Raw genomic sequence first — 24160 nt, 5'->3', positions numbered from 1 at the left:
TCATTACGTGCCTATTTCTATGCATAAACACTCGTGTGTGTCGGCCGATTGTGCGTGCGGTTGCAATTTGTGTTTTGCAGACGGCTCGCTGGAAGGTGACCTCAAAGGAGGCGTTGGCGCAGATCAGCGAATACTCGGAGGCCGCCATCACAATCCGTGGCTCCTACTTTGCTCCGGGCAAAGAGCCGACTGACGGAGAACGCAAGATCTACCTGGCCATTGAGAGTGAGACGCTCACCCGGCGGCACTGGTCGACTGCGTCTGTCCACAGGGCACTCCTCGCCTGGTCCTGCCACATTGGAAAAAGTGGAATTCACACTGCCACTTGGACCAAAGGAGGAAACGAATGGGATGATAAGGATTTGTTTTTTACTCCTGGATCAAATTCCTTCCAGAAAAGTTGGTTTAAGCAGACAATATATGGATCGGTTTCATCTGCTCTGAGTCTAATGAGCAGGGTCAGCAGGTTCTGGCCTTCTAGATTGAAACTAATTTCTTTATAGCTGCTTTTTGTGTTTAGTCTGTTGTCCTTCCCTCGCACCTGCGATTAGCACGGTTGGCTACGTATGGTGCGAAAGAAGTTCAACATGCATAAACACTTCCGTGTTGCCTGCTGCTATGGGAAAGAGTTCTCCACATACAGATAGGCACCTTCTAATGCCTGAGATAGCAAGGAGGCTCTTTAACATTATTCTTTAAGCACTGAGCCTCTCAGGACCATTGCAATAGCCAGTTATTTGTTTCCATTGGTGAGTATCATTGTGGTGAATTTAAGAGCATTTGTATTCGGGTACATTTGGATGCGGACTTCTTCATGATGTGCGTTGTCGTGGGCGCTCTATGGCCATACTTAACCACACTAGTCAGTGCTGGTTGGTGAAGACGGCGAGAAAAGACTTTGATGCATGGCGCGGTACAGCAGTAGATTTTCACTGCCGTCCGCTGAAAATGTAATCCCATTTTCTCCGTGAATACACATCGGGATGCATATTAAAACACGTGTTTTTTTTACTTTCTGCATCATCAGTTTGCTTCCAAGACACACTTGAACGTGTGCGTGTTCACCACAAGCTCAGGTTAACAAGAGCACGGGAATGACCGCGAGTTTATTCTCTCGTACCACCAGCAACTGCAAACCGTTTCTGCTTTGATTTTCACTTGAAAAGGATCCCCTTTGGCCAGAGTGGATGTTGGCTTGTGTAAGAGCCCTTATGATATTCTGAGCTCTGCGAATGCTAAAAAAGCTTACGCTTGCTCGGAAGAGATCCACAACATGGACGTGGTCAATTATCGATCCATGACCTCATTGCTGTTTATTCATTGTTGATGATATCCAAATGCTCTTGTTCTGGCGTCGGTGGAAATAGTAATACAAATATATAGAATCCTCAAAGATGCCGTGATCATTTATTTATTAGATGCCAAACTTGAACAAATTGTTCCGTCTCGGCACAGTTGTGATTGGGGATTAAGGGAGGATTTTTGTATTAATCTCCTGCTTCACAATTAATCCGAGCTTGTAGCAGTTTGCCACGCTGCTCGCTTGAATGGTCACCCTGTAATTGAGCATTCCTTTATTAATTTGTTTGTGGGGAGGGGGGTTGGCCTTGTATGACACCGTGAAGTAAAGGTTAGCACACATTCCAGAGGTCTGTTCAATCTCCCGGCGCGGCAGTTGAAAAAGTTAACAAGTTTCTTAAATCTCTCCCACCTCTTTCCACGCTGCTGCAGTATACATGGGTGCACCACGATTAGTTGCTTGTAGTGTGGTAAAGTATGCCTACTTTCATATATTCCAAGATGCCTGGCCAGTGTGAACGAGTAGACCAACTTCCCTCTCTAGAGCCCACTCTAGTAGAAGCCCTTTTGTCAATGTTGTCACGAACGAGCGATTTCAACGGCCGCACCTATACCATGTTTTGAGTTTTTGCTGCCGTGCACGATGTTAACAAGCCGCGCGTGTCCACCACAGGCACCAGCGAGTTGTCTGTGCAGAAGGCCAAGGCTGAGGTCACTCGTCTCATCAAGGATGAGCTCATCAGGCTGGTGAGAGAGCAGCATCGCACAGTGGACACTCGCCACACCGTTCTCCCCGTGCAGGCCACCCAATATTCCCAGCCCACACCAATCACCGTTCTCTCTGCACACCACACCATTCTCTCTGTGGCGGTCACGCCTTTCCTTGTACGAAATGCAGGGCGTCACACCCGATGTGCAGCAAGCTGATGTAGCCACACGCTAGCCTTCACTGTAACTAATTATTTGACCAAGAATGAGGTTGGACTTTTGTATTCGGATGTGATGGTTTTGGGTGGCACACCTGTAATCCACCACTTTGGAGTCAAGGGTTGGTGGATGACATAGATGAGTACAACTCCCGAACTCGCTGAGCTGCAAGGTGGCCGCACAGAGAATGGGTTTGTGAACCCATCTGTGGGGACCTTTGTGCGATACCCCCTTCATAGGCGTGGGATTTCTCCACCATAGGAAATACTCCTTCAGGATTTGAGCAGGGGGTGACCGGGTGACTCACGTGGCCTATTGTTGGGTCAAAGCACTGAGTCGGCACTGCTGAGATTTTGGGTTCAAATCTGGACAGTGACCCATGATTACACAACCGTGATCGTACATGCTATGTATGTGGTGACTTGATGGGCCCCATAAATTCTCAAAATAACAAAAACTAGAAATGTTACTTTTCACTTAATATGGCAAATTCCGGCTTTCATTGTTTTTTTCTTTGATTAGCGTGTAATGAACACTCCTTGCAGGGCATACCAAAGGTGTTCATAATCCTTTTGAAGCACATTCCAAATAGTTACTTTCCCATGACTACTTTCTTCTGGAGTCATTCTCTGTAACACAGGATGGTGCACTGCTTGCTGTGAGAATTCCAATTGGGAATGTCTTGTGACAAGGCGACAGTAGCACAGCGCAAATGTGATTGGTGGGAAAAATAGTTGAAAGCAATTGTCCAATTTCAAAAGGCAAAGCCACTCGACTTTTCCTGTTAAAGTAAAAGGACACTGAAGCTGATATCACAAGAGCCTTTGCTTGTATGTATGCTGAACGTCTTTCTCACCGTTCGTAGCTAACCATGCTAAGCGGAGGTGCGGCGAAGGACAACAAACCAAAACGCAAAAAAGCAGCTTCGCGGTAATGTCAATCCGGCAGCTTGACGATAAACTTCTTCGTCTTCTCTTCCCTTGCAGCAAAACTCGTACCAGCCGATCAACAAGTCACGCTACAAGGTTCTGTGAGCCGAGCGGAGAAACCGACGTCGGGCGACGCTGGAGCCGGTTTTTCAGTGGAAGGTGGCGCGTGCGTGGACCCTGCGATGCTCTCACGTCGCGTTGGCGCCTGCGGGATTTTATATATCGTTCTGTGCAGACGGGCACGTCAAGTGGGGTGTCTCTGCAGTGCGTCGGATGTTCGTTCGCCCCAGGCAATTTTGGTCGACGTCTTTTTAGTTATATCCATTTGTGGAGGATCCATCCGTCGGCATGCTTCTCTTGCCGTTTATCTCGTACAAGTAGCTGGAATGTCATCACATGGTAAATTGCTTCAAAAATATGTTGTATCACGTGTCAAATAAAGGTTTTTTTTTCAATCTTGGACCGTCCTGGCTTTAGTGCTTTTTTTTGCTTTTGTTAAGATTGCTGATGTTTGTAAATAACAAAAAATGGTTGTGAAATTTTTTTTCACAGTTAATAGCATTCTGATCAACAAGATCATTTGAGAATGCTTTTATTTTTCTACGAATTCAACCCTCCTCCAAAGTAGTTTGACGAATTGTCAAAATGCAGGATTCTTCTTATTTCACTCAAGAATGCGTTTTGTTTCATTCTGTTGAATGATTGTTGCCTCCTGTGGCCGCACAGATGACATGATCACATTACTTAAATTGGATCGGCAAGCATCGATTCTCGCACGATTTCATGCATTTGTCTTAAGCTGCTCATTATGGATGTATGTTTACATTTTTTAAACATGTGACCCCCGTGTGCGTACTGAAGCGCGTGGGCTTTGTGTGGAGCGGGATTAACCCCGACTTGCACGTTAGGTAATTGCCGCATGGCGCACAGCGCGCGTGTTTGCGTGCGCATGCTCGCGTGAGAAGGGTTGACGCGATGGTTGGCACTCCATGCTACCATCCACAGGGTGGTCCAGATGTCTTTTTACCCCCCCCCCCCTGCACAAATTGACCCCTACATTTTTTTTTGTACTTGGCATATTCATTTATGTTTTAAATAAACCTTGCTTAACAAGAATATTACATTTTCGAGAATGAAATAGGGGTCACAAGACATCTGGACTACCCTGGAGGCCGTTCATTGATTCTTGTTGGATTCCTTGCCCCACACACCTTCGGTGACGGATTGATTGGTGGATTGATTGTTCTCATTGTTGGACAATGGATGGGTGGGTAAGTGAATAGCTTGGTGGGTGGATGCATAGCCGACGGAATGGATGGTTGGGTGGGAGTCTGGAAATGTGGTGGGTGGCTGGCTGGGAGATGCAGGAAAACGTCGTTTCCACGGTCAGGCTTGCAATGTCCGTACCTCTCACAGGCCCCGATTAACGCTACCAGACACGTTCACAGCATACAGGATCACGTGTATTTACAGCATGCATCTGCAGCGGAGACCAACAGAAACATGTTCGTTGTGATCGATGCAAGCTCAACCTTCACATCACTTGACCGAGATGACTTGGAATAACTGGTGGCATCGGGTACACAACCAGTGGCTTGTGTTCCAGCATTCCATGTGGCATCCACTGGCACAGCTTTCTACCTTTCTACTCTACAAGCCAAGCTGTGGCTCGGCAAGACTCCCACGAAGAGCCCAATTTTGCAAGTGGCCACGTGTGGGGGTGACCAACCTCGTGCTGTTTGCGTTGACGTATTTTGAAAATGCACGTGGGGTGTGGTGTGAGACCCTTAATGATTGGACGTGGGCCGTTGGGGGTTGCAGGCTATTATTTTAATCCAGGCCGGCTAAAAATCCTTACCCCCAAACGGTTTAAACTATACGTGTGGCGACGTTGATAACGTAACACGCTGCGCCGCTCCGATTGCCTTAATCCCCTTTCCCCTCATAACTTTTTTCCACCGACCGTGGCCGCTGACAAAAAGCGCACGCGGCCCTGTGGACGTTTTCAGGCCGGACGCTCATCGCTCGCGCGCTTTGTGCGCTCTTCGTGCGACGGAGTTGTCTCTCGACGAACATTGAGGATGCCGGCACCGCCAACTTGGAACGAGACGTGGGCCTTTGATGGCGAGTCAGTGTTCACGCAGCGGGAGCACAACATCGTGGCGGCATACCTCGTCACCGCCGGTGGGACACTTGCACGCGTCCGTTTGTGAGATAGTCGTCGGTCGGTCATTGCATCATCGGTCGCTGCTGCACCGCGCTCTCAGATGCGCTCGTGCGGGCGTCTGGAACGTTCCTCCATCTGATGTTAGGAAGACATTGGAGCTATGCACTTTTAAATCTAGATTGAAATGTCATTTCTTTAAAACTGCTTTTTGTGTTTAGTTTGTTGTCCTCCGTTTAGCACGGTTGGTTACATACCGTGCGAAAGAGGTTCAACATGCATACTTTGGTGATGCATGTGACCTCTGCAGCCACTCGCGGTGCTAACTCTCACCACTATGTACACTTATATTCTTGAATCCTATCCCGACCTTAAATCTTGACAATTCACTGCTTGGTGGGTGGGCTGGACTGCCGCATGCCTCTTGCGTTCATTGTCACGCTCGCACGTTGACTCGTGCGCGTGGCGAATACTCATTTTGGTTTCTTTCCCACTCCATTCATATTCGATGGAGGATATTGGCAACCACAAAAATGGCCTGGCAGGGGGAGGCGATGGCCACGTGATATCCAGTAGCCTGAACGGAGAACGGTGCTTTTGTTTGAACGCCTGTCGAATCAGGCCGGCGAGCAGGTGCAATCGCCACGCTCCGGTTCTGCTCCCTTAGATCAGCTCGGCCTTAACGGAGTTCCTGGTGCGGTGCTATCAACACCAGCGCAAAAGGCGGGCCATGCTGTGCGTGCGTGCGTGTGCGCGCACGAGGTGTTGCCCACACCATCGTAATTTGTTGCTGGGCCGGCCTTAAGAGGTGCTTGCTTACGGCACTTTTCTCACAAGTTCGTAATTTGTATTTATTGTGCATTTTATAATACGTGTCTTTTTGTCGATGTGCATGTACCAATATATTGTGCTTAATGGCTGGATGAATGGATGGTTGGATAAAATAAATGGATGGCTGAAATATGTTTGGCTGGATGGGTGGATGAATGGATGGATGACTAAATGGATGAATGGCTTGCTGTATTGGATGCACGACTGGCTGGATGGATGGATGCATGCCTCGCTGGATGGCTGAATGGCCGAATGAATGCAGGCATCATCAGCATCGTCAGCAACGTGGTGGTCATGGGCATGTTCGCACGGTTCCGCGTGCTCCGCACGCACACGAACTACATCATCATGAACCTGGCGGTCACCGACATCGGCGTGAGCTCCGTCGGGTACCCGCTGTCCGCCGCGTCGGACCTACACGGATCCTGGCGCTTCGGCTGGACCGGCTGCCAGGTGCGACTTTGCGTCCGCGGGGTCGGGGATTATAAGGAAGAGCTCCCCGTGTTCCAAACACCCTGAATGCACAAGCTGGGGTGAGCCCGTGTCGTGCTTGGGGTGGGCGACCACAGTGCGTGAAACAGGTGCCATAGGCTACGTTGTGGTCGGTGGAGGGCAGTGCGGAAACAAATTGTGATGCTCTGCTTCTATGCACCCATGTTTATGCACACCGCCAACGTCAATTCACATTTCCCAGAACGGTGAAGTATGGTCAACCCCCACGACTCATATGGCATAGGGTGGCCCCCTCATCCAGCAGTGGGGCGACAAAGCGGCTGTACATGTCGATACATCGACTATGAAGACATACAAAGACCCCATAATATAGGGTTTTTTTGGGGGGTTAGATCGCGTAAATCTCGGTGTGTCGTGAAAAGCCTACGTGTTAAATCCCCAGTCTCGCCTTAATCCTCTTGGACGAGTGTTGTTCGCGAGCATCTTTTAAAGGCTCACACCAGGTACTTATTTTAGGCTAAGTTGACCTAGGAGAGACCCAGGACCGGTTCAGATAATCGTCACTGGCGTTGGCCGTGAGTTTAATTTAACTCGGGTGCCCAGATCCGTAGCGTGCTAACCACTGCACTACCGCTCCCCACATACACAAAGGCAATACACGCGCACACAGCATCCTCATAGAGGCCCTCCCTCTCCACGTGCAGGTATACGCAGCTCTGAACATCTTCTTCGGGATGGCAAGTATTGGGCTTCTCACAGTCGTGGCAGTGGATCGATACTTGGTCGTCTGCAGCAAGAACCCAGGTACACTGACCACAGCGCCGTGTCTCTCCCGTTTCTTGACATGGGGTAAGCACTGAGATGTTTGTGAATCCAAGTTTCACTGTGATTGTGTATCAAACAATGTAAGGCAAGCCACGGTCGTGTGATTGTGCAGGCCATGCAACCCAAACTGGACCTTATCGTAAAACACTTGAGGCCTGCGCTTCTTCAGTGGAGGGGGAACGGCAAAACTACACGAACTCTCGCCTGAAGCCCTCTTTGTGGCTAACAGATATCGACTTTGGCATTTAGCTGCTGGGCATACTGCAGCCATGAGCATGAAGACAATTGAATAATCTTGCGGAGCTGTGTATAACATCGATGAAGCACTGACAAAGCATGCAGTGGAACCAGGGCTTCCATCTGTCATTGTTTTTCGCGGGTCGCTAGTCGATTGGAGTAGGCACGTGAGCGGTTTACTAGATGTGGTGTGCCGGGGTGCTGAAAATAAGATGCGCTATCAGAAAGGACCATTGCCGCAAAACGTCTATATACATTTTTTTCCTTTAAGGCCACCCGGTGTAACTGACCAACGTGTTGAGTTCTGCGCTTTCATTCCGTCCCTCTCTCGTCTGCGCGCGCCGGGTGGGCCCCCTGTCCCGTAGTCGAGGGCCGCAGCTACACGAACCTCATGGCGCTGGCGTGGGTCAACGCCGCCTTCTGGGCCGGTGCGCCGCTCCTCGGCTGGGCCGGGTACGCGCCCGACCCCACGGGGGCCACGTGCACCGTCAACTGGAGGCGCAACGACACGTGAGAGGGCTCACCACGCCGGCGCATCTCTCGGAGTCGCCTCTGCGACGCAGTTTCTCTTCGGCGATGAGAATCGGGGGACGGGGGGGTGGGCGTGTAAATAAAATGGGATCACGATGCAATTCGTCAGCAACTGATGGGGGGATTTTTTTTCTCCATCTCCCCCCCCCCCATGATACGCGCTGCCACGTGATGTTTGACACCTCAGGTGTTCCAGCCTGCCACCGTCGTTCGGTTGGGGATGGGTGTTTTCTCGTTGGTTACAGATAGTTTTTTTTATTAAAGATGCCTCCATCGCCGTGGGCTGTGCGCCCCAGAGGACCAAGGGAGAAAGCCTCTCACCCCTACCCAGCCAGTGTCACTGGATTCAGACACTTTTTGGGGTTTCCGTAGCGACCAACGTTCGTTCTAGCGGAAAAAAAGTCATGTATGGTGTATATATGTTGAACCTTACGTAACCAACGATGCTAATCGGAGGTGCGGGAATGTAGACTTGGGGTAGCAACTCGAGATTGGTATCCAGATACCGGTCTGGGTTCACGTTGCGTTGCTACATTGCCGAAACTCTGGTGACATGATTGGCAATTTTCAAAGGTCGATTCCGCAACTTTTTGAGATTCGTTGCCAACTTTACGCTTGTCAGAGCTGGCAACACCGCTCCCCCCACCACACACACACCACACACACACAACACACCACACACAACACACACCACACACACATCACACACACACACCACACACAACACACACAACACACACCACACACACATCACACACACACCACACACAACACACACCACACACACAACACACACAACACAACACCCACAACACACACACCACACACACACAACATCCCTCCATCCGGCACACGCATCCCCCCCACCCATTGCAGTATCCTTTCAATTCCCTGTCACCCTCCGACAAGACGCAACACCAGTGTAATGGGGATGATGATGATGATGATGGCGAGATGTTAACTACCTCGCCCGGTATGCAGGGGGTCGTACCCCGACCCTGACGCCTGCTGCTGTATATTTGGAGTTTGCGTGTCTTCTCTCTCCGTGGTCGCGTGGATTTTTCTCCGGGTCCTCCGCGTCTCCGCTCCACATGTAGAAACACGCGTTTAAGAGGATTTGGCTGCTCTACATGTCCACGTGATGATAAGCCACTTCGTTGAGCAATCATTTGTGGCCAGGGCGCTTCTGAAACAAGAACTATGTATAGTCGTAGGTTTTTACCCTTTAAACTGGTACAAAACTGACACCTTTATACAAGGCATCATGTTTGCAATAACCACAACACAAGCAGTCATAATGCAAACAAAAAGAAACAACTCTGATAATGATAGGCACTGTCCTTGAAGTTGATTGGTCCACACCCGAGACAGCTTGTCTTAGAGCCTAGTCTCCATTGGTGTTGGACCAGAAGACGCCAAAAGGCGTACTACTTGTATGAAGGTGTCAGTTTTGTACCAGTTTAAAGGGTAAAAACCTACTACTATATTTTGCCACTGGTAAAGGAGGTCTCATAAGAACTATGTAGCTCAGTGGGGCCTTCCCCTGGTAAAATAAAAACTCGGAAATGCACGTTACGATCATGGTGATGGTTATTACAGAATGCCGAGGCGAGTGCTGTGAGCGAGCTCCTGCTAAGGTGGCCGTGTTCTCCGCGTGCACCCAGCTCGTTCGTGTCGTACACGATGGCGGTGATCGCGGTGAACTTTGTGCTGCCGCTGGGGGTGACGTCGTGGTGCTACCGCAAGGTGATCCTCGCCCTGCGGCACGGACAGAGGACCTCCTCGCTCGACTGGGCTGATCAGAGCGCTGTCACCAAGGTTTGTTCATCATCAGCAGCGACAATCGGTATTTGTCGCATTGTCACCACCACCATCAGCAGCAAACAGCAGCAGCATAACAGAAGCTGCATCAGTGGTCATAGCAGCAACTCCGCCGTTATCGTGGTTATTAGCAGCAGTAGTAGCAGCAGAAACAGCAGCTTCCAAAATAAAAGCAGTCACAACATAATCACCACGACCACCGTTATCACCACCACCATCATCAATCATCACCAGCAGTAGCATCATTATCACCACCGTTATCAGCACCATCACCACCATCATCATCATCATCACCATCATGATCACCACCATCACCACCGCCAGCATAGCCACCACCAACAACAGCCGCCAATTGGCCACCGAGTGGCGGGGACGTCACGGCAGCGCTTCGTGCCAGGCTAGGTGCACATTGAGGCCACGCGACGTGTCAAAGGCTTTTGCTGGCAGGCGGTCACGAGGCAGACCCGGGTGTCACGTGTTAACTTAGATGAATAACAGGTGCATCGCCACCACCACCACACAAAGACAAAGATCCCCCGTGTAGCCTGTAACAGACTGTTGAGACAAGTGCTGTTAGCGGGCGCCTGTGAAGGCCGCTACGGCAAACGAGGGGGTTGGGTGGCCAGCACCGCGCCCGGGCAGCCTTTGTCTCCCCAGTGGCGAATATTTACACTCTGCACCAGCTACCAAGCACCAGCCAGGAACACGATGCAAAAAGTTGCCCCGGGGTGTCGATCGTTTATTGACGGCGGTGGCGTCGGCGCGTTGCGAGCAGATGTCGCTGGCGATGATCGGCGCCTTCGTCACAGCGTGGTCGCCCTACGCCGTCGTGTGCCTCTGGGCCTCGTTCGGGGAACCTCGTGACATCCCGCCGGCCGTGGCCATCATCGCGCCCCTCTTCGCAAAGTCGTCCACCTTCTACAACCCGCTCATCTACGTGGCCACCAACAGGCGGTGGGTGCGGCGGCGGTGTGTGGCCGCCCGTCGGGACAAAAACAAAACGGAGAGGCGCGATGCCCTTCATGGCAATGATACACGAGGTGGCAACACTTTAAACTGTTTTTTTATATTTCACCCAGGTAAGGCTCACTGAGCTATCCGTAGCTCTTCCTCAGTAGCGACCTGGCCACGAGTGATTGGTCGACAAAGTGGCAAACCACGTGGACATTGAGAGCGGCCACATGCTCGAGACGCACGTTGATTCTCAATGTCGAGGAAAAATCCACACGACCCACGGGGAGAACATCCAAACTCCAAATATACAAGAGGCGTCAGGGTCGAGCATCGAACCCACGACATCCTGCATACGTGGCGAGGAAGATAAAGTCTCGCCACCGCGGCTCCCCGTGTTAAGATATTCGCTGAATTAGTAGCGCAACGCGCTAACCGCTGTGCCACCGCTCCCCACATGCACACACACACCTATTACACACACGTACAGCAAAAACACACACTGCTACCACCACTTTCACACAGTATAAACGACGCATCTCTCACCTCAACCAAATACTTTATTTTAACCAGGTGACGGCCCATTGAGATAACGTGACACCTCTTCAATGGGATTTGGGAAGCAAAGCCCCTGAGCCGAAGAGTCGGAAGCTCCCAGCTCTCCGCTTCTATTCATGGATGACCTTGTTGATGGATGTAGGCTTACGACACCTTGCGTATGTATGATAGTTTGTGGGTGCACGTATGTGTGTCGGTGTGTGTGTGTGTCGGTGTGTGTCAGTGTGTGTGTGTGGGGGGTGGTAGTGCTGCGGATAGCGCTACGCTGCGCTGCGTACCCGGTGACCCGATTTCGATTCCCGCTTACGGCCAAGACCAGTGACGATCATCTGAACTGGTCCTGGGCTTCCCCTAGGTCGACTCAGCCTCAAATGAGTACTTGGTGTGGTGTGTAAACATCGCCACTGGGGAGACAAAGGCGGCCAGGCGTGGTGCTGGCCACCCACCCCCTCGTGTGCCGTGCCGGCGTTCATAGGTGCTCGCTAACAGCACTTGACCCAACCGTCGTTAATAATGTACGGGGGATCTTTGTCTTTGTGTGTTGATGGGTGTGGGTGTGTGCACGTGTTGGGAGGGTTAGCGCACTGCACCAAGAACCCGATGACCTGAGCATGACCCTCAGCCACGGCTTAACATCCGTGGTGAGTCATTTCACTAGCACGGTCGGCTGCGTACGGTGCGAAAGAAGTTCAACCTCCGTACATACGAACCGGTGCTGAGCCGCTCACTCTCCAGCCCGCCTTGGCCAGCGCGAGTGAAGTATGGTCAAACAACCCCCACGGCCGGCACGGTGTGGAGAGGCGACGATCCAGCACTGGTTCGGTAAAGGGTAACCGACTGACTTGCGTAGCGTATTCGTGAAGAGACAAAATGGAGTACGTACAAATACATACACATACGGCCTGCTCTCCTATAACGCGGTAGTTGCTGTGTTCCTGAAGAACATCGCGTGATGGAAAAATCGCGTTATAATAAATCATATATATATTAGATGGGGTCAAGCACAGTCCGCGATAACGCGTGCGATGCTTACGCAGGCTGAACAAAGGGGCGCGTGGGCAGCATCTCGAAGCATCCAGCAGCATCCCGTTTCGTGTCACGTGACGCCAAGGCAGCCGTACAAACCGCGTATTCCAACTCGCGCGACGTAGTTCCGTTCACTCGATCGCGTGATGTTAAATTCGTTATATATATTCAAAAAATGTGTTCCCTGAATACATTCATCGCGTTATGAAAACAGGCGTTATAAGAGAACAGACTGTCCATGCGGCAAGAGTGTCACACGGAACAGGGGTTCATACGCACGTTAAGAGTCATCGTGTTGACTGTTGAGTGAACGTGGACCTGGGCGGGACACGTGGATGGCGGTGGCCAAGATGAACGTCCACACCAACGGCGGGACCACGCATGGCTCCCTGGAGACGCGGCGATGAAATTGGCTCTCGCGACGTTGGAGCTGGGTGGGATTGTCACGTCTCACGGCCGTGAGATGAAGCCTTGGGCGGGCCTCCACCAGCAGCGTAACGAGCGTGGGGCAGGCAGGGGGTGCATTGGCCCTCCCGCGGGTGGCCGCAGCTACGAGTTGAGTCTCCCTCGACAACCATCTTGAGAGACAAATCAAATTTTGGGGCCCCCACCTCAAAGATCCCCGCACCCCCCGAGCTGATAATGTAGTTACAGCCAATGGCCTCCATCCAACTGTGGACAAATCATGACGATCAATAATGATGATGATGTGACAACACGCTGTGCGAATCTACACGTGCGCGCGTTTACGTGTTTGTTTGCCCGCAGGTTCCGTAAAGCCATGGCGTCGCTTCTCCGCTGTCAGAACTATCAAGAGTTCACTCTGCAGGAAGCCACTGGCGTCAAGACGGTATCGTGAGCACGCGCCCAGGCGGGGAGAGAGAGACACATTGACGCCAACGCTCACCGACGCCGCCGCCGCCTCTCTCGCCCACCGCTCCAAACTTTCGGGACGCGCGGCCTCGCAAAATCGTGGCACCACGCGGCGTCTGTCCCCAGTCAAAATAAATCTCGCGTTGGCGAACTCGAACACGGATTGCGTCGCGAATACTTCACACACCAGCATTAGGGTCCTCGGCTCCTCGCTATAGATGGGAGTGAAAAAGTAGCGGTGCAGGTGACGGTAATCACAATGAGCATTGCAGGTTGTACCAACGTGCTTTTCGGGTTGTCGTCCGACGTTTCCGCTCAACGTGCTGGCAGCTTACTCTCTGGTTCTTTCGGTAAAGTCACGTAAGATAGAAAAAATAATAAAAGAACACGAGGTTTCGGTCGCGACACAAGCGTCCGTCATCATGTGATGACTGCAGGAATCCATACTTTCGGTAAAGTCACCTGATGACGGACGCTTGTGTTGCGACCGAAACGTCGTGTTCTTTTATTATTTTTTCTACCTACGTGACTTTACCGAAAGGACCAGAGAGTATGGATGCCTGCAGTCACGAAAGCTTCACATTAAGATGAGTGCCGGGAGCTTCTTCAGTTCCTGACAAAGCTTCCATCACGCGGAGCGAGACGTCGGGCATCATGCCGAACGGCGCGCGGTAACAAACCCGTGCAGCGCAGCCGCAGCGGAGATTATCATCGAGTTTCAAGATTCCTTTACCGGGCATGACGCAGCGTTTGCGGCAGTGGCGTAGCTAGGATATTTTGCGCCCGGGGACGAACTATACAATTGGCGCCCCCCCCCCCCGCCGTTTAATCACATACCACCAAAATGTAATTACATAACATGTAGGCTGTGTGTGGCGGGATATATAAACTTTTAGGTTGAGGTGTAGATTTGTGCAGTAGTTTCAGGCTGCCGCGCCCGCCGCAAGTTATAATGTAACGTTGTAAGCCTCATTTTGGCGCCCCTTTACCTTGGCGCCCGGGGACATATGTACCCCCCTGCCCCCCCCTAGCTACGCCTCTGGTTTGCGGCCAAGGTTTGGTGGATCGCGGGAGTTTTGTTAAATTCCCAAAGCCGCTGGGCTGCAAGGTGGTGGCTAGGAGGTGGATGTAAGTACGGTGAGTTATCTTCCCGTGTGTCTCTCTTTCGTTCTCCATGTCCCCTCTCCTTCGCATCTGCACAGCGCCCCGCTGAGGCCGGAATAAATTATTCCTGCCAATGCCCTCTGCTCTACGATGTGTAAGCAGGGCGCTCTCTGCCACACCGCGCTATGAACCTGGCGCTAAGCGAGTTCAATTCCCGGCCACGGCTGCTTTAATTCGGTGGAAAGTGGTATCGGAGAACATGTCCTCCCCCCTAGGTCGACTCAGCCTTGAATGAGTCTTATCAGTAGAGGTCAGCACTGGCCCTGCGGCTCACCTTGGTTCTGCCTCCTTCCAGCGTCTGCTCGACGTGTTCCTTGCGGCAGAGCTCCGTGTCGCTCGCCGCTTGCAGGCTGTCGAAGGGGATCGCGTTGGCTTCTGTCGCCGTGCCTCCTACTCCTCCACTGTTTCCTCCTCCTCCACCTCCTCTTCCTCCATCACCCTCCTCCTCGTCCCGACTCCAGCGTGCCCCGCGTGCCTTCTTCATCTTGCGACTGCCGCTCTTTCCCACACCACCATCGCCTGTCGTGGACGAGACAACAACAGCAACCGACGTTCGCCACTAAGTAGCAGTGGCGTTACCACGGCGCTTGTGCCAGGCTGTGTGCACGTTAAGGCCACGTGAAGTGTCGAACGCCGGCTGGCAGGAGGTCACGGCACAGACCCAGGTGCCATGGGTTGACTGACTGAGATGACTGGCCGATGCACCACACACACAAACACCGAGTGATTCACGTGGAGTCCACGTCACGTCCGATGAGCACGTTTGCCTTCATACGGTGCAAAAGAAGTTTAACATACACACGTACATACATAGTCGAACAATTCGACACAATACCCCGCACCAGATCTCGTTACAAACCAAATACCGTGACCACGTGAAGATAGATGCCAATTGCAGGACTGTTCCGGTCAAACCTAGAAGGGTGGGGTTACCACCTGCCTGGGTTACCCCCTGCCTGGGCTACCACCTGCCTGGGTTACCCCCTGCCTGGGTTGCCACCTTTAGATTTTTTTTGTTTACAATTTTTTGATTATTTTTATTTTAGCAGGTAAGCCCCACTGAGCTATACAGCTCTTTTTCAGAAACGACGTGGACACAAAAATAGCTCAACGAAGTGGCTTATCATCACGTGGAATAGCGGTCAATTACTCTAAACGCACGTTGATTCTAAATGTGGAAGGAAAAACCAGAGGACCCGGAGAGACGCACGCAAACTCCAAATATACAGGCATCAGGGTCGAGATCGAACCCACGACCTCCTGCATACCAGGCGAGGTAGTTAACATCTCGCAACACAGGCACCTCCCCCCCCCCCCGACCTCCGCTCACCCATGCGACTCTGCGCGAGGTTGACCCCCGTGCTGAGCGACCTCCGGCCGCAGCACGAGCAGCCGGGTGCGCGCGCGTCCCACGTGCACGCGAAGATGCCCGCGGGCACGATGAGCAGCATGGCGCTCACGACCACCACCACGTGGATGAGCTTCTCGCGCTGCTCCATCTCGCTCGACTCCTCGCTGCCCGTCACGAACGTCACGCACTGGCCGTGGCGCGACGCCGGCGCCGCGTCGCGCACCAACACACACGCCTCGTACTTGCTCACTGGCCGCAGGTCGCTGAGCGAGTACGTGCTCACGCCCGGCCCGATGTACACCAGCTCCTTGGTGGGCGAGTCCGCCGGGCCGTAGTGGAGAGAGAACCAGACGTCCTCGTGTTCGTCGTCGTCGAAGCCGCCACCGATTCTGACGCAGGTCCAGGTGAGGGTGACGGCGCGCGCGCCCTGCTTGGACACGCGCAGGTCCAGGCGAGTTCTGCCCGCGGGGCCGAGGTGGCCGCGGTGGTCCAGACGCGACCTCCTCGCGGGCGGAGGGGCCGGCGGGGCCGGCGGCCCGTCCTTGCGGGGGGCCACGGCCACGGTCAGGGAGAAGCCGGCCCACGCGTCGCCCGCGAAGCTGGAGGCGGAGCACGCGTAGCGACCCGCGTCCGACGGGAGCACGGGCGCCACGCGCAGCGTGGACAGCAGCGTCTCCTCGTCCGCCTGCACTACGGAGGCTGCGGGCAGAGTGAAGGGCGGGGATGGATGGAGAGATGCGGGTGGAGGGGAGATGGGTGCACAGACAGGATGGGTGTTAACCTTCGAATTATTTTTATTTGATATGGAAAATCGACAGTGGGTGTCCTTTGGACAAACTCTCACTCGCCACTGAAATGTGGAAATTCCACCACTGGTTCATGAGTGGAAACCAATTTGACTTTAAACCTCTGCATTTTGTATGTCGAACTTCTTTCGCGCCATACGTAGCCAACCGTGCAAATCGGAGGATGGACGGATGGGCAAAACGGGGATAGATGAACGGATATAATTTAAAACAAGTAAACCCGTAAAAACAAAGTTTTTCACTATAAATCCTTTATATGCATGGCGGCTAGAGTCATCTCGTTCTCTGGCTTGAGATGGCTGCCACATATGGGTCAGATGATTGTCTGCCACCATTAAGCAATTCGTAATTAAATATTTAATTTGTTTTCCCTAAACATTGTAAAATTTTGGAATTTTTTTTCACGAAAATTAATTGTCACACACAACGAGTCTGTGTGGAAAATGTCAGCTCGATTGGATCACGGGAAGTGGGTTAAAAAACGAGCGAAAGATTTGCACGGTCCTAAGCAAGCAAGCGAACTTAATATAAAGGATTTAAAAATATATTCGCCTGTGGAGGACGCGGGGATCGATCCCGCGACCTTTGGCATGGGAAGCGAGGGCGCTACCAACTGCGCTACTCCGCCACGGCCTGTGGAGGGGTTACGCTCTGGGCTCTTACACTGTGACGTTCAGCCAAAGCCATGAATGAGTTCTATTTGAATATATGTAAAATATAAAAATTTTGCCTAAAAGTGTACAATTTAGGGAATTTTTTTTCACGAACATTAATTGTCTCGCACAACGAGTCTGTGTGGAAAATGTCAGCTCGATTGGATCACGGGAAGTGGGTTAAAAAACGACCGAAATATTTGCACGGTCGTAAGCAAGCAAGCACGCAAGCAAGCAAGCACGCAAGCAAGCAAGCGAACTTAAATAAAGGATGTAAAAAGAGACGCTGACGGACGGATGGTGGAAGGCGGACAGGGGCGGACGGGCGCGTGGACAAGACAGACGGATGAAGTGAGCCAGGGAACGATGGATGGATGCGGAGGAGATGGGGGTTGTGGGTATCTTATTTAAGAACAGTAATTGACAAACGCCTTCGTAGCCGGGCAGCAGCCAGCAGGCAGTAGTGGTGAGGAAGGGGCCCACGGGATCGCCGCCACCTTTCAGCGGTCCCGAGCGAAGTCACCAAAACAGCGCGCGCGAGCTCCCCCTATTGGCCGCGCAGAATCGCCGCGCACATCACGATCTCGGGGGTGTCGGGGGGTCTGGTGCCCGCCGTGTGTGTGGCACAAGGCCGTAATTATAATATATTGGGGGGGACACATCACCCCCCAATATATTCAAATATGCTCAAAATGCCCCCCCCCCCCAATATATTGCTATAAAAAATTGCGATGTAAATAAAAACAACAATTTTCTAAACCTTGGCCATAATATCTGGACTTGTCTTCATATAAATCAAAGCATAGATTTCTGTTAATATGATTGTGGTTATGGTTGTACTTTATGAATCCCTAATCTCTGCCATTACATACAATGAAACAAGAAATGGTAAAAAAGTAAAAACAGAGCAATGTAATGCAATGCTCTCTTCGACATTGTAAAACATAAATAAAAAGTCCATCCCATGTGTTAGTGCATTTTTTATATTTTCGGCAAGAAATTCGAAATTCGTTTTCAAATTTAGATTTTTTTTTTCTGGGGGGGGGGGGGGGGCAGACACCCTGGAAGATTTGGTCCCCCTCAATGTTGACTCCACGGCTACGGCCTTGGTGTGGCAGTCTGCTGCGCGCCGTGGTCGCGGTAGCAGCACTACGATGATTGTTGTTGCGATGGTGGTGGTGAGTGAGTGAGTGGCGCGCGTGATCGTCTCCATCTCTCAGGCGCACGCGTTTGCCAGGGGGCCCGGGACTGTTTAGCTCCCAGCTAAGAGCAAGCCCACACATGCGACATCCTGCACTCGCCCGTGGAAAACGTGGATTGCCCTTCGCTCCAACGCGCTTTAACATGTGCGTGCGAGTGCTGTGAGTGTAAGTCAATGTTGTTGTTCAGGTCGAGGGTGGTCCCCACGACCCACAACGACCCAACCGGAATAGTCCAGGGAGGACCTTTTCCATCCAGCAGTGGATATATCAAAGGGCTTTGCACGCGTACAGGTAGATGTGCGTTCAACGCAATGCCTGTGATTCCGCGGCGTCAGTGGTGCACACCCACAAACAACAAAAAAACTCATCACATTGGCCAATAACACAGCCCTTAGAGAATAAAAATGTATATTGACTACTATATTTGCATTCTGACCACAAGCATTGTGGTTAATGCAGACATGATTCCTTGTAAAAGGTTTCAGTTTGGTGTTTTAAACATCTTAACACCTGTTTTGTTGCCAGAAAAAAGGGGGAAAATCTATTATCGTACCCAAGAATGTCAGTGTGTAACGCATGTGACGTCACTCCACGTCGACCAGCCCCCCTCATTAATAATCATGAATAGGTGACGTCTTCCAAATGGACACCCCTCCCCCGCCATTCATAATAATTAGCGGGTGACGTCACTCCACATGGAGGGGGGGGGCGAGGCGCCTCCTCCCCCCTCCTCGGCGTCAACTCACAGCCCTCACTACACAGGCAGAACCCTCACGTCACGTGATCTCCGTGACGCTATTGAGACATCGAAGTAAAAAGGACGTCGTTATGAACAAGGGATTATCACCTTTAAATGAAATAAGTCTGTGTCACCGCGCCCTTACACATTGCACACGAATGGATGCAATGAATATCACGTCGCGATCTGCTTTTCGCTTGCAAGTTTCAAATTTACTGCAATACACCCTTGGACAGGCACAAGGCTCGTGTGTAATAAACAACGTTTTGGGCAATGGCTCTTCTTTATATCACATATATAGGTGTGTACACAACGTGACATACACACAAACTATTAAACTAAACTATTTTAGTTTTACCGGGTAAGGCCCACTTAGCTATATCGCTCTTTTTCAGAAGCGACCTGGCCACAAATGATAGCTCAACGAAGTGGCATAACCATTGACTTTAAACGTAAATGTGGAGGGAAAAAACTGGAGGACCCGGAGAGAAATCCACGTGACCACGGGGAGAACATGTAAACTAGACATATACATCCATAAGACAGGTTTACTTGGTTTAGATCGCGTAAATATATAAATGTGTCGTTAAACCCGCCACCACCCGACACAACCAACTAGTAAGGGTTGTCACATAAACAGAACATGCCATTTCGTTACTAGTACAGCACGTCGGTGTATTGCAGACCAAAGCCACAACATTTACAATCTGAGTACGACGTTTCACCAGCAATTACAACTAGCTTCATCAGGCGACAAATATACAGGCGTCGTCGGAGTTGAGATCGAACCCACGACCTCATGTACACCAGGCGATGTAGGCAACATCTCCAGGCCACCGTGGCGTCCCAGCACGTGTACCCACCCTGCAGGCGGCGTGCGTTTGTCGTCTGGTAGCTCCAGGCCACGGTGGGCAGTGGCCTGCCCGTGGCCGTGCATCGCACCGACACCTCTCGGCCCACGGCCACGGTCGCGTTGCCCTTGTCCAGGGAGACGGAGGGCCTCGCGCACGGACTCAGGCGCAGGTCGTGGAAGAAGAGTCCCGCGCGCAGCTCGGGGCCCGCGCACGTGATGTAAGAGTTCATGAGGATGACGGGCGGTCGCGCTTCACGCACGAACTCCACCAACCCGCGCAGGCGACAGTCGCACATCCACGGGTTGTCGTGCAGAGCCAGCACGACGCTGCTGCCGCCGCCGCCGCCGCCGCCACTTTCGCTAACGCTGCTGGAGACGCCGCCGTCGGCACCGCCACCGGCACCGCCCGCGCCGCCACCGACCCCGGCCACCGGCGCGGCTTTGACGGGCCACTCCGCAAAGACGGCGCTGGAAGCCACGCTCAGCTTGTTGGAGGAGAGGTCGAGATACGCGAGGCCGCTGAGGAATCTCAGCGCGTGCTCTGGGAGCGCGTCCAGGCGGTTGAGACGCAGGTCCAGGAGACGGAGTCGCGGCGTGTGGCGGAACGCGGTCCAGGGCAGGCTGCGCAGGCGGTTGCCACGCAGCCGCAGCTCTTCGAGGCGGCCCAGACCCTCCAGGCCGCCGGCCTCGATGAGCGTGATGTTGTTGAAGTTGAGCCACAGCGAGTGCAGGTCCGGGGCGGAGGAGAAGGCCTGGTTCGGGATCTCGGCCAGAGGGGAGTTCTCCACGCGGAGTTTGGTCACGTCGGCCGGCAGCCAAGCTGGGATGCGCCGGTCCTTGAACGCCATGCAGAGGATGGTCCTGCCCAGGGAGGAAGACAATGCCAGCGTGCTGGTGGCGGTGCGTGGCGGTGCGTGGTGTTTGGCCACCCACCCCCTCGTGTGCCCTGGCGGCCTTCGTAGGCGCTCTACTCGCTGACAGCACTTGCCCCTAACGTGGGTTATGGAGACCCCGACTATGATCCACGATATTCAGACTGATCTCTCTCTTTCTCTCTCCGTCTCTCTGCGTGCTACGAGGAAGGCGCAGTGCTTGGAACGGCAGTGGACTGGCCTCGACGCTTCATGTTCGTGTTGTAAGGCAGTGCTACGAATTTTAACTAAAATCCTCCACTCACCTCTGCCCCTTTGATTTGGCTTTGCCTTGAAGTCTCCTGTTACGCCGGTGCAGTGTGTTTCGCACTTACAGAAAAGTAAGTGCGAAACACACTGAAGACCACCGCTTCCGTTGCGATAGAAACGTCGTAGTTTTCAGTTATTTTTATTCATTTTCTTTGAACCTATCTTCGTGACTTTACCGAAAGACCCAAGAATATACATAAAATGTCTTCACGCATGACAAGTCGAATGTATGAAAATGCCGTACACAATAGATGCCAAACATTTTAACGGAAGACCATGAAAAAAATGTAATAAAAACAACCTCCCGGTTTCAACTCACACCGCAATGGTCTGGATCGAATCTTCCATTAGAACATCGCACGGAAGGATGCAGTCATCTCCGATACTGATGGACAATTGTGAATCTCCAGCCCGCAGTTCGACTCCAGTCACCAACCTGATGGCCCTTAACGCCACTGCCCGTTTACATCATTCGCCAGCATTATTTCAGATTGTTTCCACGAGGCTACTCCTGAAGCCATCCACTTGCTCACCCACCGAGCTCCACAATGAACATTGCTGATCAACTCCACACAATGTTGTAAGTTTGTGGATATCCATGCCAGTCTATGGTTGTGTGTGAGAGTGCATTGATACCGATGTGAGTCTATGAACCTCCATGTCACTCTATGTATGAAACAGTCGACCATCCGATCATTCGCGGGCAGCATTTCAGATAATCACCGTGAGGCTAGTCTTCAAGCCGTTCACTAAGTCACCCACCGACCTCCGATTAGCGTGGTTGGCTACGTACGGTGCGAAAGAAGTTCGACGCACAAGTAAGCGTACATACAATGGCGATCAACCTCCCCGGGCCATACGAGTGGAGAAGTGTCCGCTCAAGTCGACGCGCGTCTCTCGGCGTCCGTGCGAGTCTCTGGGTCTCGCTGCGAGTCAACGACTCCTGCAGGTGCGAGTGATGGACTGCAGCGTGTGCGTGACACACCTGTCGGCGGCCTCGCTGGTGCAGGTGCATCCCAGCAGGCAGGTGTCGTTCACCACGGAACCACCGAGGCGCCCAGCAGAGACGCCCAGCGTCAGCAGCACCAGCAGCATCGTGGCGTCCTCCATGACTCACACTTTGCTTCGTTCTCCTTGTCTTAGTGTCTCCTCCGGTCTCGCTGTGTCTAACGCTGTCTTCCTCCGACGCCTCTGTGTCTCACTCCTCCTCCTCCGTCTCTCTGCCTCGCTCAAGGACGCAGCCGAGTCACCCTCAATTCGGTAACCTCCTAATCGGCTTAAGGCCGCATTGCATACTGGTGCGTTAGGCCTAATAATATCTCTCCCCCTGCAGGTAATGACATTCGTGCTAATGCCTGATTAGCCAAAAGCTGCAGGAAGCCCGCCAGCTGTCACCAGACGGTACCCATGCAAGCAGCACAACCTTAGCAGCTCCACAGCTCTGGGCGAATGTTTACTCCCCATGCCGTGTCGGTCATACGGGTTGTTTGACCAAGACTTGAATTTGCCGGGCACTTAGTGTTGGTGAAGCGGGGGATAGAAAGAGAGGGGAGGGGAATCCAAGAATCGGTTCACATATCACGGATGGTGGTAACTTTGGCTGCTGGTATCGAACTCAGGTCACCGGGTTTATTGAGCAACTGCGCCACCACTGCTTCACCCGAATACGGTTGATGTCCTGGGGATAGTTTGTACTGCAGTTGTTAGTGTGGAGCAGTGGCTCTTAACATTTACTTCAGCCTTGCATCCCTTTGGTTCTCAATCGCTAATAAGTTGACAATGTTAATACATCTTCTTGGTTCTCTCGGTAAAGTCACGTAGAAGGAAAGTAATAAAATAATGAAAATAAAACATAATAAAATTTAATTTGTATTATATTATATAATTTAATTGTGTTTTATTTTTATTATTTTATTACTTCCCTTCTACGTGACTTTACCGAAAGAACCAAGAAAATGAATCCCTGCAGTCACGAAAGCTTTAAATCGAAATGTTAATAAACACACGTAGTGTGTGATGAAAAAGTTGTACTTACGTGTCCGTGCTTAATTTGTGTTTCGATGATTTACCTTCTAAAAAAAATCTGGCCACGTGTCGCACCCCCAGGGGGTGCGTGCACGCCAGGTTCAGAGGAACCACTGATGTAGATATTCTTTGGGTCTTTCGCTAAAGCCACGTAGATAGAAAAAAATGAATAATAACAATATCACGATGTTTCAATCGAAACACAAGCAATCATCAGGTGAAAAACGAGGGGGAAAGCTGCTGAGGCAGGCTGTTTATAAAGGTTGAGAGACGGGCGGGGCAGCTTAATAACGTCCTTCCAATGATTGCTCAGTTTGTACCCATCTTCTCGGTTGAAATTGTGTATGTGTTTATATATCTGGATGGCTTCATGGACGAATCTTTGCTGATAGCCAGTGGTTTTGCAAAGTACCTTCGTCCTGGCAAAATAAATTTCGTGTGTGCCCACAGCGTTAAAACAATGATCAGCCATGGTTGAGGTATTGGTCCTACCGTGTTTCAGATCTGCCTTGTGTTCACGAACACGGTCCGAGACATGTCGCTTAGTTTCCCAAAGTAACTGCTGCCGCAGACACAGCTTAGTTTGTAGACACCGGGGTATTGCATGTCAGGAATCACATCCTTCACAGATGGAACCAGATCACGAATTTTCAAGTCACTGATGTAGACTCAACAGCAGCACTCTAAATATGTGCCAAATGTCAGCTCTTTCTCGGCTCTGTTGAACATCACTAGGATTTACATCACTCGTGTACTCACGC

At 51.8% G+C, this 24160-nt stretch overlaps 3 protein-coding genes across 4 annotated transcripts in view; 2 read left to right on the top strand and 1 right to left on the bottom strand.

Moving 5' to 3' along the window:
- The window catches only part of DDX46 (DEAD-box helicase 46), a 37835-nt gene extending 34220 nt beyond the window's left edge, over positions 1-3615 (top strand). For both annotated transcript variants that reach the window (XM_078597344.1, XM_078597343.1), the window contains exons 22-24: positions 81-225; positions 1973-2046; positions 3213-3615. In XM_078597344.1, the coding sequence (XP_078453470.1) occupies positions 81-225; positions 1973-2046; positions 3213-3260 (267 nt within the window). In that variant the 3' untranslated portion in view covers positions 3261-3615. The remainder of the gene's footprint in view (positions 1-80; positions 226-1972; positions 2047-3212) is intronic.
- A 1520-nt stretch (positions 3616-5135) lies between these two features.
- LOC144720548 (visual pigment-like receptor peropsin) lies at positions 5136-13597 on the top strand. Its single transcript, XM_078597340.1, has 7 exons — positions 5136-5339; positions 6413-6603; positions 7308-7407; positions 8031-8175; positions 9861-10014; positions 10793-10971; positions 13321-13597. The coding sequence occupies exons 1-7, from the start codon at positions 5237-5239 to the stop codon at positions 13409-13411; spliced, it is 963 nt and encodes a 320-aa protein (XP_078453466.1). The 5' UTR covers positions 5136-5236; the 3' UTR covers positions 13412-13597.
- Positions 12906-22484, bottom strand: LRIT2 (leucine rich repeat, Ig-like and transmembrane domains 2). The gene is made up of 5 exons (XM_078597339.1): positions 22360-22484; positions 20204-21054; positions 15920-16639; positions 14864-15108; positions 12906-13130 (listed from the first exon to the last, which is right to left on the bottom strand). The coding sequence occupies exons 1-5, from the start codon at positions 22482-22484 to the stop codon at positions 12996-12998; spliced, it is 2076 nt and encodes a 691-aa protein (XP_078453465.1). The 3' UTR covers positions 12906-12995.
- Positions 22485-24160: the final 1676 nt, after the last annotated feature.

Source organism: Lampetra planeri, chromosome 9 (genome assembly GCF_965212315.1).
Source record: "Lampetra planeri chromosome 9, kcLamPlan1.2.h2, whole genome shotgun sequence".
NCBI lineage: Eukaryota > Metazoa > Chordata > Hyperoartia > Petromyzontiformes > Petromyzontidae > Lampetra > Lampetra planeri.
The sequence above is the reverse complement of the archived record's forward strand: the minus strand, read 5'-3'. Positions and strand labels throughout refer to the sequence as shown.

What these genes read in the sequence shown, in the direction of transcription:
- LRIT2 (XM_078597339.1), bottom strand. Translation starts at nt 22,484, where the DNA reads ATGGAGGACGCCACGATGCTGCTGGTGCTGCTGACGCTGGGCGTCTCT. An exon ending in ACCAGCGAGGCCGCCGACAG is followed by an intron (nt 21,055 to 22,359) that starts GTGTGTCACGCA and finishes CTCCCTGGGCAG; the next exon opens with GACCATCCTCTGCATGGCGT. An exon ending in AAACGCACGCCGCCTGCAGG is followed by an intron (nt 16,640 to 20,203) that starts GTGGGTACACGT and finishes CTCTGCCCGCAG; the next exon opens with CCTCCGTAGTGCAGGCGGAC.
- LOC144720548 (XM_078597340.1), top strand. Translation starts at nt 5,237, where the DNA reads ATGCCGGCACCGCCAACTTGGAACGAGACGTGGGCCTTTGATGGCGAG. An exon ending in GGCATACCTCGTCACCGCCG is followed by an intron (nt 5,340 to 6,412) that starts GTGGGACACTTG and finishes GAATGAATGCAG; the next exon opens with GCATCATCAGCATCGTCAGC. An exon ending in TACGTGGCCACCAACAGGCG is followed by an intron (nt 10,972 to 13,320) that starts GTGGGTGCGGCG and finishes GTTTGCCCGCAG; the next exon opens with GTTCCGTAAAGCCATGGCGT.